This window comes from Pseudopipra pipra, chromosome 7, assembly GCF_036250125.1.
Source record: "Pseudopipra pipra isolate bDixPip1 chromosome 7, bDixPip1.hap1, whole genome shotgun sequence".
Lineage (NCBI taxonomy): Eukaryota > Metazoa > Chordata > Aves > Passeriformes > Pipridae > Pseudopipra > Pseudopipra pipra.
This window is the reverse complement of record NC_087555.1, coordinates 12,708,235-12,726,182: the sequence shown is the minus strand read 5'-3', so window position 1 is coordinate 12,726,182 and position 17,948 is coordinate 12,708,235. Positions and strand designations below refer to the sequence as shown.

General features: G+C 41.2%; 1 protein-coding gene across 5 annotated transcripts in view; it reads right to left on the bottom strand.

The window, feature by feature from the left end:
- Window positions 1-17,948, bottom strand: part of PLEKHM3 (pleckstrin homology domain containing M3) — a 145,902-nt gene that overhangs the window by 38,832 nt on the left and 89,122 nt on the right. For 3 of the 5 annotated variants that reach the window (XM_064660561.1, XM_064660559.1, XM_064660562.1), the window contains one exon: window positions 6,576-8,633. In XM_064660561.1, coding sequence (XP_064516631.1) covers window positions 8,456-8,633 — 178 coding nt within the window. In that variant the 3' untranslated portion in view covers window positions 6,576-8,455. Of the gene's footprint in view, window positions 1-1,226; window positions 1,356-6,575; window positions 8,634-17,948 lie in introns of those variants that run through there. The other 2 variants (XR_010431869.1, XM_064660563.1) reach the window with 2 other exon arrangements.

Sequence of the window (17,948 nt, the reverse complement as noted above, 5' to 3'; positions counted from 1 at the left end):
AGATTAATTCATAATTTTTACTGCTAGGAAAGCACTTTGGACTGAAATGCTCTGTGCACATCTATTACTTTCTTACACAGATTCAGTAATTTGCACTTTATTTTTAAGCAGTACCTAACTTCACTAACAGTTCCTTCTTAGTCACTCACTTCTAAATACATAATATTGTACCTGCATGCTAAATACCTCTGAACTTTCAAGTCAATGAAAGTTCAGCCCTTAACACAAGCTCTTATCTGACTTCTCTTGCTTTTCAGATGAGCCTTACAACTTCTTTTTTATTATCTAAATGAATGCTAATGCTTCAAACTCAATTATAGAAAATCCAAAATCACTTACTATAAATAAGGGACTGACTTTTTAGCATGTTTACAGCCTTTTTATACAGCCTTTTCTGCCAAGTTTTATACATATCTACACTTAAAATGGATGGAATTTACTCCTGCTTGCCCTGTAGACTTTGTCTGGTTTTAATTGTGACACTTGATTATCTGAGATGCTTTTCACCACCTTCTCATACCGGTAATACTCAGGCCTCTAGATGAGACCACTATTTTGGAGAGTGTTTAGTTAAACAATAACTCTTTTAACAAGACAGTCCAGAGCTATGTACACACACTCCCAGAATATCTTCACTTGCCCTCAGCGTGCTGTCACTGAAAAAGTATGGTAAGCCTCAGACCTGGAAGGTCCCTCTCAGTCCCTAAACAAAGAAGGAGGATGCTAGCTCCACTTGGGTAATTCTATTACTGTACTGTAATCAGGATTTTATCACACCTGGATACAGGCATGATGTTATGGAAAAGGTTAAAAAGATTTGTTTACTTAAGCCTAGAGCAAAGTTCTGGTCAAGGAGCTGGTACTATTTCATTTATTTTAGACAGTGTCCTCAGGACTTCATAAACCTGCAGACACTGTCACTTATTCCCAAAAGAAGAGCTGCATTCCAGTTCCACCACCTTTTAGAAAACCAGTCAACTTCATGTATTAAACCTAATACTATTAATTTTGGTCTAAGAGCTTGAAGGGTAGCTTTTAAAAAATGAACTGCCCTGAGCTTTCAGAGAAGAGCTGGAGCTGCAATTGGCATGCTCTTCCCAGGGCTCCCTAGTCCCCATGGTCTCTGCTCTGTATGGATGCTTTTTCCCACCACCTCTTACAGGGTGAGGTGAGGAGGGAAGGTGGCAGTGAAAGGGGAAGGAGATGTCATAATAGAATTTGCTCACCTTGTAAAGCAAATAAGGAGGAAGAGAAGGCCTTGCACATGGTTTCCTTGTGCAGCTTGTGTGATCTTCATCAAACATTAACTCCCTGCTTGTAGCTGATTTCATCACAGGGATGAAGTCCAAAGGTTCCTGCAGGAGAGAGGATTGACATTCCTGATGGACCCCTGGTCTTTCTGACGAGGGGCAGGAGGACAGTGAGGGAGGGGATATATCCTCCTCTTTGAAAGCTGCTGGAGCATAGGGCTGGGTGTGGATTTCTCTGGGGGCTCTCAGGCAGCGGGTTTAGGCCTGTGAGCTCCACCATGGCTCGGTGCTGCAATCCTTAGTCACCAAATTCATGGCTTCAGGGAACAGCAGGAATCATGGCTGCTCCTACATTCACTGGGGGGAGAACCCTTACATATGGGCAAAATCCTGCCCTTACAGGCCCCTAGTGGTCCCTTCAGTCCAGCTGGGAGATGTCTCCCTTACTTAGGATTTAAGGCCCTGAGCTTGGACCCTTCTGGCAGAGGTCCATGTGACAGCCATGCAGTGCGGATCTGCCACCTGCATACCTCCCAGGAGCTCTGTATCCAAAGGTGCCTGAAAGCCACAGCTCCCAGTAAGCTCCCCTGGGAGCTTTTGAGGGGGTCAGCACCATTAAAAATCCAGGAATTTGAGCCTTTCCAAAAACACTTAACAAATTTAACTGGGATCCAAACCCACAGAGCCCAGTACAGACATCAACAGTAATTCTAGAGAGCTGGCTGAGACCCAGGAACAGTGAGTATCATAATTGTCTTAGATTTGGAAGACTTTCACGGGCAGGTTAGCCTTTCTAAGAAAACTATCACTCTTTCAAAGCTTGCTCTACCTATGGTACAGCACCCACCAGAAGGCAAATTAAAAAGGACGAGTAACTTTTTTTTAGTGTTTATTGAGAGTTGCCTTTATACACGAGGGACTGGTGCTCTGATGCTGTCACAAGTGAACCCAAATAAACCCTGCTCAAGTGTCAACAAGCAATTCAACTCAGTGAATTTATAACATTATTACACATCAATAATAAATTAAGACTATTGCCTAAAAGTTGCAGATAATTTTAAAAAATCTTTGTCAAAAGTAAAAAAAACCAAAACAACAATGCAAACACAAGAACAAGGGAACACACATAACAATGTTGCAAATAAATTAACAGAGTAGCACACACACATAATGGTTTTCAAAAATCTCAGAGTGCACTGCCAGCAATGCTAACACTCACTAAAAATGCCACAGGTGAGCTGGTGCTCTGGCAGGAAGGAAAGCCCAGACTGCCAGGGACTGCATCAGCCACTGCGCTCTGCTGCTCATGCCTGGCTTTCCCTGGCTTTTAACTGCCTCGACTGAACTAAAGTTGATTTGGAAGCTGCCTTTATCACTTAATACCCATCAAACACACATTTTGCTCATGACTTACTTTTGCTTAGCTCAAGTATAGCAGGAACTGGTATAAGCTAAGTTGGTATCATTAAAAATCAGCCTGAAAGCACACTTTAGTTTAAGCAAAATCGACTTGGTAAACAAGTGCATAAGCAAAACTAAACCAAATCCTTTTTCCACCAAAACACTGCTGTGTATTCAAGGATTTACACTGGTTTAACATGTGAATTAGACAGGAATAAACAAATAATTGAGCCACTGACACTTGTGCACACAGACAAAATCTACCTCATTTTGGTCCTAGACAGTTGATAGCTCTCCAGGCCTGGATACCTCTGATGCTGACCACAAGTGGCACCTTTGCAATTTTGATTAATGACCACTCTAACTAGCATTTTAAGATATGAATCAGGCCAGCATGGGCACACCACAGTTTTCAAGTAAAGAAGGACTTTGCACATTATCATCCAGGCTGTCTCCTCACTGTACTGCTAAAATGCAGCGACAGCACTGCCGTTGTCAAATGGGATTCGGGCTATTGGCATCAAATGTGGACTTGTAAGATCACAGTCAGCATGGACATGTGCCCCAGGCTGACACATGCCACATACTTTAGCAAATAATGCTAAAATTTAAACAGGTTAATCCTCTCTCTAAGGTAAGGCTGATCAAACCCTGACTGGGTTAGCCTTCAGGGAACCAGGGTGCATTAAAATCGAGTTTTGAGGAAATGCCTTCACTCCCACAGCACTAGATCCAGCTGTGCATGTGAGTAGGGAGTGCCATATGGGAGTCCTTCGCCATGTGGTGTGGACTGGCACGTGACCTGACCCTATTTTAATTCCCAGTACTTGCCACTATTATATATGCGCCTCTTCCGAAGGTCTCGCATAAGCACAACTGCATTTCTGGCTGAGAAGCCCAGGCAGTCTCAAAAATATAGATAATAAAAACCAACACCATCTCCATGCTATCCTCTCTCATACTGCCCTCTCAAAGCATAGATAGTAAACAAATTTTATGGTTACCATTCCTAGCAAGATGGAAACTGTCATGAGCAAGGGTTTCAAGCTCCAATGCCAAACACACTGCATCATGGCAGAGCATTTCTAACAAAATTATTCACTTTTGAAAATTTAAGGCACCAAAAATGAGCAAATGTGAGGAGTTCCCATGCAGCTTGGTGTCTTCAGAGCTGGTGTATGCAGCCTGTAGAGCTCATTTCATGAGGGCAGAACAACCAAACTGAATTACTCAGCTGCTCCTGCAAAAGAGCAGGCAAAGCCATGGGAGAGTTTCAGTTTAAGCCTACAAGTTAATTGAACAGCAGATGCAATCAGGAAATCCAAAACAGGAAGATAGAGGCTAATATACAGTACTGTAAGGCACTCCTACTGGGAAGGGAAAATTGAAAGGAAAATTACGAAGGAGAGAATGATTGGACTCAGCTGGTTCAAAACCAACACGATGAGCTATGAAGCTCCAAGTCTGGCTGTAAACTCAGCACTGGGAGTAGAGACAGGGACAGAGACAGTGAGAGAGGAGAGACTGGCTTGCAGCTGAGCAGCAGAAAAAAAAAGTGAGAAGATTATGATGATTATTTAATTTCTTTTATACAGATCCACAGTAAGCTGCAATCCAGGCAGTGACTTTGGGAAGCCTGCTAAACTTGGTTGCTACAGGGAAAAAGCAAAATTCAACTGTGCAGCTTCCCCATTTCATTGCAAACAGATATCCTCTGCTTTTTAAAAAAATCATTCAGGGCATTATCATCAATCCCTTATAGTACATCATACACACAATCCTGATTATTAGAGAAGCCTTGACAAGAGGAGCTCTAGAAGTACCCTGATGATTCGCTCCTAACAGGGCCATCAGAGCCTGTGGAGTACTGTGAAAAACTTGAGTTCCTCACCAAAAAGTACCTTTCCTCACAACTGCCAATTCCTATTATCCCAGCAGTGAGCCCTATTGGTATGTGCCAGCCAGGATATTTTGTCACATCACAAACCCATCACTTTCCACAACCTAAGGAAAAAAAAGGCAAGAGAAAGATTTCTACACAAGAAATATAAGTTTCTCTTTTTATAGGTTGATAATATAAAAAAGCTGGAGTTTACATACCCTTCTTCCCATTAAAGGAAAGGCAGACGGTCAGGGTAAAGAGGAAAAGAAACTTGAATAAGGATCTCTATAGTGTCCTAGATTAAAATAATCTTAGACTAACAAGTATAAGTACCTGTAGAGTGTGAAGCTGTAGTCCACTGCAGTGAAGCATCCTATTTCTACACTGATTACAAGTTTTATACAAAGCAAAAGCAGTAACTGGATTACAGATCAATTCCTCCTCAGTCAGCTATGAAAGCATCTTCTCTTTGAAGGAGACAAACGGCACATTTTATTCTTGACTCACAATGAAATGGTATTGTTCAAATTTATTTCATGCATGGGTAGGACAATACTAGAAGTACCAATATATAATTTAACTGGGGGGGGAGGGGGCAAGAGAGTAGTGCAATCTACAAAGACCCCAAGAACTTTTCCAGCTGATGCTCATCCAGAAGTCTGCAGAGCAGAGCCACGTGCAGGCTGTGGGCTGCAGGGTGGGTAGAGTAGCAGTGGGGACCAGCACGCAGCACTGTTGGTACAGCAGAGACAACCATGCACAGGTACAGCATCACCTGAAACCCAAACCATCTACAGAACCCCAGGCTGAGTGTCCTGCTTGCAGATGGCTCTTCCAAGAAAACGTCCCTTTTAAAGCCGGGTCTTTTGAGAGTTAATAATGTGAGCAGTAATTTCAATTTATTCTTTTGCCTTGCAGTCCTGAAAAATTAATAGGGCTTCTTCCTCCTTCGGCACCTTCTGAGGGCAGGATGAAGCCTTCCATTATGCTTACAAAAAGCAGGGACAAAAGACTTTGTCTTGCCCATTTATATAGAATAACATTTTTTGGATAGGAGCTGGGCATCCCTGAGAGGACAGCATCTTCCATATTATGGTCTGCTCCTATAGCTACCATGAAGCCATATTATTTTCCAAAGTAGAAATGAATGTGTATTCATTTTAGGAACCAGCTGGTTTACAACATTGGATTTTAAAGCAATTAATCTGAGCTGTATTGTACAGTATTCTTTTACACAGTGCTCTGGGCACTGACAGCATATCGTAACAACATGCTTTTGCTCTTTATCATTAGTAATGGCAGTGGTTTCAGGTTCATGACTAATTCTAGCAGTTTTGCCAACATCAAACTTTTTTTTTTATTCTCTGTAACTCTCTGTTAGCAAAGAAACTGTTCTGTAATACCTGTACAAACCCAGAGCAACACCAATGCCGTCTATGTTTTTATTCCAGAATTCAGTTCCAATATCTAACCATGCACACAACCGGTACTTTGGGGATCAGGACATCTGTCAAAGTAACTAATAGTTTGCAATGTCTGAACCTTGATTCCTTGACTCGATATGGTTTTTGACAGTGCACACAAGCAGCCTTCTCTAAACTGAGCTGGACATGAACCAGCAATGTAAGGTATCTTAAATACCAGAGCATGATGATGATATGAAAAACATTTTCATTTTTTCTTTAACCACCTAACATTATGTCCACAGATAATTCAAAATAGTACCTGCCAGCTTCTGACAGTTTCAGAGCTACTGGCTTTGCCACAGGACTAGTTGTAGTGACACATGCTGAGAAACATGGGCGCGTACTGTTTATTCAGCCAGTACCAGAGCAGTTCCTGTTTGCATGACTAATTCCACAATACTTCCCCAGTGTTTGCATTTCTGAACACGCAGGGAATTCTTCAAGTGGGAATGGATTTGCAAGGAACATTACACCTTTAAAGGTGATAGCCAAAAGCAACTCATTTCACATAAGGAACAGTGAGCCCAGACGAGATACCACTGTGTACGGGAAGTATTAATTTTAGTGACAAAGGTGCATGATTCACCAGGTTTATTAAACATGGGAATCCTTACAGTACTTTGCCAAAACACAGAAAACCCCTCACTTCCTTCCAAAGAATCCCACTGAGAGAAGGACTTCTGGAAAAGAAAGGCACTGGTTGTCTAATGTATACAAGATATAAACATGCTTCTATATATAGAGTAGTTGCACTCAATCTGAGAAAGCTCAGATTCAGCTACTTTTTCTTTGACTGGAGGCTGGAAAAGGTAACCACTTATAGTCCAGTACAAGGCAACTCACTGTAGCATTTTACTTTTTAACGTAAGCACGATGTACCCTGTTCTTTTATTTAAAATACTTCAGCAATTAGTGAGATGCTTCAATGATCAAGACTGCTTTCTGCCTTGAATACAACAGTCTGAAGATTATATAGGAAGCAAAGATCAGTATTTCACACTTTCACAAACCTGTGTGAGAGGAGAGGAAAAATACATGCAACTCGCTTTTTTCTTCTGAAACTGTATTTGCTTTCTGTATATAGATGTGTGTGTGTATATATATATGTGACTGCTTTCATATGTATATAATACACACATCACTGCAGGGTGTGGGAAAAGAGTTAAGAACGTGGACTGGAGGGAGGACAATCTCTAACTGCTCACTGGAGGTGAACTCACAATGAATTAAACATATTGCCAGTGATATGACACACATCTCCCCAGTTAAATCCATCATGTACTTCCCTTTCACAATAGAATTCACTGTGGTTAATACTTCCTGTGTTCCAGGTGTGTGGAGTAGAATCATACCTCAAGGAACTTTGCTCTCCACCACTGAAGTCATTACAGAAGCATAAAATGCCTTGAAGCTCAAAGAGAATGCAGGACATAAGCTGCATATGAAAACAGCAAAGTAGTGTTTCACAACTTTGGAGGTATTTTCTAACTATGATGGGCAAGATGACTTTCCTGACTATCAGTTTATCAGGTTCAGGTTAGAAAAACATTTAAAATAAACTTCATGAAATAAAAAGAAAACCAATGTGGGCACTTAAAATGCCTTAAGTGTGAAACTAGAAGGAGGTCAGAGCCAACATCATGTTACTGGAGATGAGGACATGGCCTTCCACAGATTAAGAATAACGAGCGTAAAACTGCACAGACTTCAGTGACTGAGCTTAACCAATATACCCAGCCTGAACAAAAGCGTAGGAAGTCCCCTGCTTATTTGAATATGAAATAGTTCACTGGGGTGGTTATGAATATATAAACATAAATTAAGGGATTCTGCGTCTTATGTTTGTAAGCACCTCCAGTAAGGTTTGATGGGAGATCCTCTTCTTTCCTTGGCAAGCAGATCCTTTAAAATGTAAATGCACTGGCCTTTCAAAATAGTTCTCTGAAAACATGAGGAAATAGAACCACATGTCTGTATCAGGAGGAGACAGTGGATTTAAAGTAATTCCTGCTCTACTGGGTTCTGTGAAACATCCCATCAGACCCTCTGCCAAGGCTACTAATAAATAAATAATACACATAAATAAGTTGATGATTCAGCAATTCTAAATGAAAAACATAAAAAATAATGTGGTCATGGCGGCAAATATTTTCTGCCTTGAGAAAAACTCTTCTCCAGAGGTGGAAAAGAAAGTCAGGTGCTTAATTACCTAGACCTAAAGCATTTCAGGTAAACCACATTTTGTATGAGAGCTAGTGGCTGGACTTCAATGCAGTTTAGCCATTGGTATTTCAAAGCCGACAAGGCTTTATAGCCAATTTGGCAGCTGCTGTTCACAGATGAAGAAGGTCAGATAATACTTTTCGAAAAAATTTCTGCCTGGCTAAGCTGAGAATTTGCTTAAGCTGGCAGCTGGGAAAGGGATTCTCTTCAGGTTGGTCCCAGCCTTAAGGAACTCATGTGTTCTGGTATGACAATTCAAACATGTTGCAAGACTCTTCAAAGTTCTCGTCCATATTCAGTTGCCTCCAGAAGGATTTCTGCTTCTTCTGCAATTCTTTACGCACACACCTGGGGCACGGTACAGCCTTCACTTTGCACTCAGAATGGAAGACAGCACCACAGCTTTCACACCTGCAAACACAAATTAGTGTCAAAATTGAATCACAAAATAGGACCACAGCATGCAATGGGCTTCATGTGGACTATAGGCAGCAGACATTCCTTGAAACCATTCTGGTAGCTCGAAGAGCATTGTGTTTCAAAAGAGTGGCTTTGTAAAAGATACTTTGTATGCCCACACCTCTGCTGGTGTAAAGCTACTCAGGACCACTAAAATAAGTTGACTTGAATCCGTCTGCAGTTGCTGAGAATCTGTTCCAGCACTTCTGCTTCACGGATAGAAATTTTTAGAAGGATTAATACTTTTCTTCTTAGTAAAAGATGTATCACAGAATAGACATCAACTTTGTTTTATGCAAAACAAGCTTGTTGCTTTGGTTTGTAAATGAAGAGTTACAATATTATTTTCCAATAAGATATATTTCAGCATTTGCAGAAACAGATTCTGTGATTTGCAACAGCCACAATATGACATTTTCCTCATTGAAGTTCCAGTGGTCAGTTGTCCTGGAAAGAGTGAAAAACAGTCCACTTCAACAGCAGGAGAAGTTGTCATTTCACAAAGTAATATTTGAAACAGAGGTAAGTGATATTGTCTGTTCTGTGTCCTGTGGAAGATTGGACTAGATCAACACAATTATAGCTTCTGGCATTCAAAGCTGTGTTATTTTGTTCTCAAATGTGACATTGAGACTTCAAACAAATCAGCTGCTCAAGCAAGATGACTGGATTACTTTTGGGGCACTGTGAGGCAATGGACATTATGTCACAGCAGATCAAGCCCCGGTTCCAGACGGCTGTGGAGCAATGAAACATCTGGTGATCATGAATGGGTACAGCTAAAGAGTTGGACATTCTCAGCCTTTAAATGCAAGTAACTATCTGTAGTAATGAGTTAAGTCGCTGCAGCTTTGTAGTCGAAATAAAAACTAAAAGGATGACAGTGTCAGAGGTAAAAAGTCTTAGATTCCAGTTGGATAATCAAATAATAAAAGCAACAAAACATCAAACTTTAGAGCAATCCTGAAATACAAATGAGGGGGGTCATCCTCGTGATTCTGTGGGACATCTTGCAATGCCCTGCACTTTTCCTTCTCGCAGCTACTGTAGTCAAATTACTATATGAGAATCCAAATGTCCATTGTTATAACCTTAGCGGGGTTTTTGGTTTGCTTGCTTTGAACTTATTTCTCACAGAAATAAGGTTCTTGTCTTCAAGACTGTGAAGAAAAATTGAAAACGTGAAGAAAAATTGAAAACATGAAGAAACAAACCCCAAATACTGAGAAGCCATGAGGCAAACTGCAGTACTTGGCATGTGGTCTGGCAATACTGAGATAAGTCCGTGAGCTAACACAACCCCTTAGCTGTATTGGCTGTGTCTGCATCTCACCTGGAACTTTCTAAAACTGTTCCTGGTCTGGCTGCACTTGAAGTTTTATGCACAAGTCCAAACATGGCCTAAATTTTAGTAACTGCAGAGCTTTGAGAAGGCTATGCAGAGATTTAGAGAGGCACATTTCTAGCTAGCATAAACTGATAAAACTCAAATAACAAGCAAGAAAAGGAAGGTGAAAGAGGCTAATGCATCTATTAGCTTCCATGCTCTTGTGCAGCAAAACTTGACTGTCACATTTCTAAGTACAGTTATGGAGCCTAAATCTGGTTTTGAATCAAGAAACTAGCTTACACAGAGATATTTACAATTTTTATGCTCAGAGAGTGTGTGTTATGGCCCTGATCCACTGAAGCACATAAACACATGCATAGGACTCATATCCCAGTGATTTCCTTGGGATTACTGATCTGCCTCCAACAAAGGCTTTGCTTACGTGCTTTGCTGGTTTGGGATCCACAGGAACATAAATGGATGAGGAAGAGACAGAGGACAGCATGGTCTTTAAAACTTTACACTACTCCGACCTGACACTAATGGTGATTTTATCAAGCTAATTCTCCCTTGTTAGTCAGCAATTTACAGTGCCCTGGAAGTTGCTAGAGGGTAATGATTGATGAGGAGTGTAATTTTGTGCTCTTGCATTGCCACTCCCCGTGCTAGCCCAATATTTCTCCACAGTACGCATGGAAGGGACAAAACTTATCAGAAATTGCTGCTGAAATGGATGGAGGAGAATGAGAGAGGAGCCAGCACACCTGCTCTCTCAAGTCAAAGGCCATCAGCAGAGCAAACAAAGACTGATGGTGTTTAAATTAATATGAATTCGTTTTTCAGAAATGAGCTCAGTGGAAAAATTAACAAACTTCTTTCACATCCCTCAGAATCAAAAGAAAGAAAAAAAATGTATGCACTGTTATTTATCAGAGCTGGTGCAATAGCTGAGGCTCTGACCAGGACCCCACATGGCCAGGCACTCAGTAGAGGCAGCACAAACAGCCAGCCCTGGATCTCACAGTACTGGCAGCCACTGTTGCCATCGTCACTCCATTCTGGTGCCCCCTGACTGCTGCTCTGAAGAACTATTTTCTGCCTTCTTTGGTGAAGGTTGATGTACTCCCAGCCCCAACCAAGGTGTGCAGATGACAACAAAGCAGCAGACTGGAGGAAAGGTGCTCTGAGTTGGAAAACAAAGTTGTCTCTCGCTCTCCACAGGGACACATAGAGAGCATACCTGCATCAGCAGGCCTGTATCCCCCCCTTCACTGCCAAAGGAAGTGAGTCACCAGGGGAGGGGGGTAATGCTGACCTTGCTCTGCCTTTGTGCAAATGGCAAGCTACTCCCTTTAGGTGATGGAGCTATACTACCCCAAGCCATCTACAGCTTTGCTTTTCATCATATCAAATACAGTCAGTCTTAACGGCCCTGGAATGTCAACTGGTTGACCATTTCTAATATCACTGCAAGAAATTCTCCAGTGATACCAAAGCCCCTATCAACTTTATATTCCCTCTTAGAATATTACAAACAGAGTGCTTCTTAATCTCCACATTGAGATTCACGGGGGTTTTTTACTGTTGTTTTCAAGCCTCAGTATTCCAAAATTATTTTATTTCTCTGGAGAAATAAAATATATTTTGTAGCCTATAAAAGGTTCACTTAATAGTTCACTACACTTACTTATCTTTCCCTTAACCCTTGTTGTTGTCATAGGTAATTCACAGTTCAGGTATTATTTCTGACTCCTGACTCCTTCTTTGTCTAGAGGCCAAAAAGTCCCTACATCTTTTGTGAGAATTCTATACACCTCTGATAATAAGCTGATGAGTCCGTAGCCATTCAGGCCTTTCATGTTTCCTTCTTTAATGAATGATATTGTGATACTGCACATTAATAGCATCTTCCTATTTTTCAAACAGTATTTGAAGAATTAGTGAACATTGCACGTTGTTTTCATACAGACTTGAGTCTTCTAAGAAGGCAGCTGAAACAGATTCCTCTCTATTTTGGTGTTTTCTTTTTTTTTTTTTCTCTTTCCTGACCTAACTCAATTTCTGTTGAGACTTACGTTTTAAGGATGTTCTACTTGTTTGAATACCAGAGTAACAAAAATGCAGAGAATTATTCAATCCTCTAAATAATTTCTATTACACTGGAAAGCATAAGAGAAAGGGCAAAGCTGTCTACAGCCAGACAGGCATTATAATGCTCTTATTATTATCATCATTACTAGTTACAAAAGAAAAGCCTTTCTACATTAAAAGCATATAATCATTCCTTGTATGCTGAGGAAGTGCCGATGTTAGTATTTTCCATCAAGTCTGGGCATTTGAAATATGTACATAACAATATTTTGTAAACTGAATTCTGGCATGTTCTTTTCATGCTTTCCATGTATGTTTCACAGGATTATGGCTCAAGTAATTCTAGATGCTGCACAACCAATTGATCATACTCATATTTCTCCTCTGTACTGTACCACCATGTAAGTGCCCATGGGCAGGATCAGGTGCCCAAAGAGAGGGGTGCAACACAAAGAAGCTTCAAAGACCTTTCACCAAAGCAGAGATGATCAACAGATGGCCCAGGATGTCATCTGAAAGACAGGTTTTTTGTCTCCTAGGAACGTTACCTGTTGACAGACTGACCAGTGTGACTGTGTTCGGATGAAGCTACTGAGACTAACAAGGCTTATTAGGATACCTTCAGTACCATGCACATGGGCTGTACCTGTCTGGCTTCCAAACACCAATTAGGGAATCAAAGCAGCTCATAGTTATGCTGCTCATTCCTGAAATGAACAAACAGTGAATGGCAAATACAGCACCATTCCTACCTCACAAATGAGAAGCGAGAGGTGAACTGGCTTGCTCAAGGTCAGGCACGAGCTCTTAGCAGAGCTGAGAAGGGCAAAGAGCTCCCCTGTCTCACTGCAGTGCCATATTCACCCACCACCCTTTCTCTTGTAATTTTATATATTAACTTTCATTTTTTCATTTAAAAAACCACTTGCTTTGTGCCAGACTTTGCACACATTTGGTCAAGCAAATAATCCCTTGAAATTAATTTCAGTAATCAAATCCCTTCACTGACTAGAACTCTTTAGTGTTTTCTTTCCTTCCATGCAGAGTAAAAGCAAGATAAAATGGTGTTGTTCATTCATTTTCCTTAGAGGATGCTAAACATTCATCGGGCATCCAAAATACTGAAATACCTCTAACTTGGCTATTAAAAAACCCCAAAAAGAGCAAGCCACAGTAGCTGAAGTAAGCCTTGCCTAGGGATTCCAGAGTGATCACCATCCCACACTATGCACGTGTGCCTGTCTGCAAGTATTTCTGAATTGCTCAGCTGTGAATATCACAGACGTGCCCTTCAAAACTCTCAGAGACTTTAGCAGAACACAAAGAAAAGGAAAATGGACTATCCTGTGTTCACTTACAACACAAAAAAAAGCCCCAAAGGCAATCAATGCCTGACACACACGTGCACAGTATTATTCCAGTTGCCTAGGAACCAATGCAAGGAGCCTGCCTAGGGAGGGACGCCCACATAGTAAATGAATGGAAGCAAGTTGGCACTAATATGACATTGATTTGTCCCTATAAGGAGCTTGTTAAGATAATGCCTTGTATGACACATGGTCTTTACCAGACATGGTTGTGGGGTTTTTTTAATATACTATACTTAAAAACTGTTAATACTTCAGACTTGCTTTTGAAAACTTTGCCTCTGAAGATTAAACAAAAAAGGGCCCACTACCCAGTCCCTCAAATTATTATATATCTGAAATTCCCTCTAAATTCAGTGTTCAAGGAACCAGCAGTGATTCAAAGCACAATCACAGTTTTCCTTTCCATACACCTGTTCATCAGAAGGGGTTACCCTTGATAAGCCAGCAGAGCCTGAAGACACTCCTTATTTATAATGGCACGGCTGGGTCCTGGGCTGGCCTCGGAGGATGCAGAAACAATGGAAAGTAATTGTGAAGCATTGGCACAGCTCATGTGCTGGGGGAACCAACGCAGAGGGGTGAGCTGGTTATAGATGGCAGCCAGCAAGGGGTGTACAGTGACCTCCAGCCTGCACTGATGGGGCTCCCCAGCTACAGCAGCCATGGCGTGCACTCTAGAACAGCTGCAGGGGCCAGCCTAAACACAGCCTGACATGACATCTATTAACACCACCACTGCTGCTGCTTTAATAATGCCACCCCAGGGTGGCTGAACAACACACTACCCAGTGTCCCTGCATGAAAACTGCTGGACCAGGGTCTGCTCCTTTTTACCCAGCACAGGTTAGACTGAGGTGCTGGAGAAGCACTCCAGGCAGTAGGGAGGATGAGCGAATAAGCCCCTATCTTGGCTCATCCGTCTGTGCTGTCTCTTGCCCCTCATCCTGTCATGCCAGCACCCACTGCTAAGGTCAATTGCATCCAGGGGATGTGCAAAGCAGACAGATTTATTAAAGCCTCACAAGTGAGAAGAAAAGCGGGCAGCTCACTGGAGGGGAGGGAAAACCACCAGTGCTGCACCAGTGGAGGGGACCTTCAATGTCAACTTCTCCAGTACTACCTCCAGAGAAACCCCAGAGCAGGCCTTCATTTTGGGTGCTCAAAGAACAATTTGCTACAGGCCACGGCTGAAAAAGAACAGCTTGAATTAACCACGTGCTCTTCTCCCGTGTGTAGTGGGTTTGTGTAGCTAAATAACTACACAGTTGTGTACACAAGCTGAGGTACTGCACTGCAGCATGGCAGCAGGGTCAAGCAGGAACAATGGGAACTGCAGCTCCCAGACCCCTCTTCGCAGAGCTGCGTCACTCCTGATCAAGGAAGGAAGCATGTTCCCAGCTTCTCCCCAGCTGTGGCTTCCAGGATTTATGCCATACTTATCTACATATATTTCCATATTTTTATCCAAGCAGGAGAACTAAGGACTGACTGTTGACCTCGGCACTGTGTTTTGCTAGTTGTTTAAGCTCAGGACCCCAAGCCAAGTAACGCGGCCTGTAAACAGCAGTTCCCAAGAAATCAATAAAGGGACATAAAAATCGGTATTAAAACTCTTAAGCTGAAAGTCATGCGATTACACTTCAGTCAATGAAGCTAACTTACTTTGGAAAGGGGAAAAGCCCTACATATGATAGATCCATTACCTGTAAACCACTGGAGAGGCTGAAAAGCCACAGAGATTCCCATGTTTACATTACTCAGGCATATATTCTCTGCCTCTGCTAGCTGCCACATCAAGAACTGGACTTTGCCCCTCTACCTCTCCTGTTATTAATGAATTCACATTCACAAAGTGGTGGTTGAAGATCTAAAAGCAATACTATTAACAGTAATATTAACATACTGCCCTCAACTATTATAATTTGTTTGCATGATTCTATTATTTTGCATTTTTCTGTCAGCCTCAAGTCTAAAAATCCCGCGACTAAGCCAGGATTTTGCTTTCAATAAAAGAGAAAGGCAAAGGCAACCAGACTTCATAACTCTGCATTAATGCTGAAGACATGTCTACCTGGACCCAAGATGGAAAAAAGAAACTTAACATATAAAGAAATAAATACATAAACAACAAATTCCCAAGGTAATCTTAGAGTTTCTGAGCACTTAAGAATTGACAGTGTTTGCTTTCATGAGCTAAAAAGCAATTGAAAAGCTGTCACCTGGTCTACAAGGAACCATATTTGGGAGATGGAGAAGTCTATCTTAAAAGGGGAATTTGCATGAGAAAGGAGGAGAAAGAATTAAAAGGTCTTGACTGGCAAGATGGAAATATCTAGAGTGAGGAAGAAGGCACAGCAGGGAAGCTGCAAAATAGAAACTGTAAACAAGATGGTTGCCATGCCCAGCCAGGGGAGAAGAGCATAAGGAAGCACTGCAGAGACCTTCGTACTTGAAATAAGTATCTGCCTTTAGACTGAATGTTCTACTTAAAATACACTCTGACATGAGGCAGGAAAAACCAACCTCTAAAGCTAATTTAGTCGCCACACACAATGCTTGATGAAAAAGCCAGTATATTTTATCACTTTCTTTTTACATATTCCAGATAACATTACTGTGCTACGCTGCACAAATAAAAATAAGATTATGTGGGCCAGAAAATTTTGACCCGTTTTGACATATTCGGCTGAAATTAAATTACCAAGAGAACATCTACTTAGATGCCTATGTTTCTTTAAAGAAAGTGCTGAGCAGATCACGTCAGGGTGCTTTGAACCAACTACCAACATTCGATTAGCTAAAATATTAGGTACTAAACCACTAGCACAACTCAGGTGAACTGGGCTTGGGGAAAGGCTTTCTAGCATAAGACAAACTAATCAAAGCAAGAGGGAAAATGACATACTTTGAGTGATGCCTTTGGCCTGTGCCAAGGTACTTCCTGGAAATGCTCTATTTCAGTCTCTCCACCTAATATTTATCTTTAACGTTCTCCCAATTGCTCAAAGCTGCTTCTGTCCAGTGACAAAGCATTCATAACACAGAGAGCTGTAACCTTGCAAAGACTTGGGCATGCACAGCCTCAGAGCCTTTAGTAAGACTTGTCACTATGTGCAAAGTTAAGTACATTCATAGGTCTTATCAGGATGGTGGCCAAAGATTATAGAGGCATCCAAGCTGGTTGATACAGTCAAGCCTGTTCTGTGGCACGTCTATTTTAAACTTGGGCCTTCTGGTTTGTATCTTAAAAGGTCTACACGTCTTAACTGATCTGCAGAACAAATTAACTTAGCAAAGTGAAAACAGTTTAGCCTTGATAAATGAATACGAACACAAAAGAGCGACTCTCCATGGTTCACGTACATCGACAGTCAGCACATAAAAGGCAAGGAATGGACTAAATTGTTCTTAACCAAGCAAGTAGCTTTACCAGCAAAACACAACAAATTGCCTGTCAAAGTAGTCACTAGGATGACAACACAAGACCAAAACTTTATTAACTGGGTAACATAATAATCTTAATCAGAACTATAGTTGCTTAATTATCTAATGGGACAGAAAATGCTTCTTAATGAGCTTTTATTCTCATTCCAAAGATAATTTTCTCAGTATTCTTTAAGATTTAAAACTTGTTAAAGATTGTTCTAAGTTGTAAAACAAAACCAGCCATATATTATAGACAACAGCGCCACTACACAGACCTTGTCTTTTTACTTCTGTTGTTTTGGTTTTTTGTTTTAATTTTAGGATGAAGAAACAAAAACTTTTCACCACATTAATGAAGAATAAGCAATATGAGAATAACTTGAGGGGAAGTTCCTGGTTGCTAACTAATGGGCAAGGATAGTTCTAACAAGCCCATTTAGAGCCAAGGATATTTAGTCATTTCACAACACTTGTAAATATAAAATAAGTGATATAATAGAACAATTTTAGATGTATATTCGCTAAATTTAAGCCCAGGGCAAATTTAGTCCCAGAAATAAATAGAAAGTAGATGCTCGTAGATGTTCGTTTAAGTTGCCAGGGCTGCAGCAAAAGCAGAGCTGTGGGAGTTTACATTAGTTGGCAATTTGCTCCGTGAAATGTGCAATTAACTCAGGAGGCTTTAAATATAGTTCTCATGATTTAAAGGCCTTCCAATAGATGGTGAAATTGTGACATTTAGAAAGAACCCTGATTAAGATTTATATAAATATGGGTAAGACAGAAAAGAGGGAAATGGAGGACCAAAGAATCAACCTGACTGGAAGAGACATCAAAAACATGGGACAATTTTTAAGAAACTGTTTAACTACCGAGTCATAGCTTTCATTAAGATCCCTGCAGAATGGCCACCTCCCAAGAAAAGCCACAGAAAGGAAATATCATTAGAAAGCTTATGACTTTGTGAGCCCACCCTTACATTCAGGGCAGCAAACTGTTGCGCTGTATTGTTGAGCAGGATGTAAAGAGCCTGCCAAGCACAGCCCACAG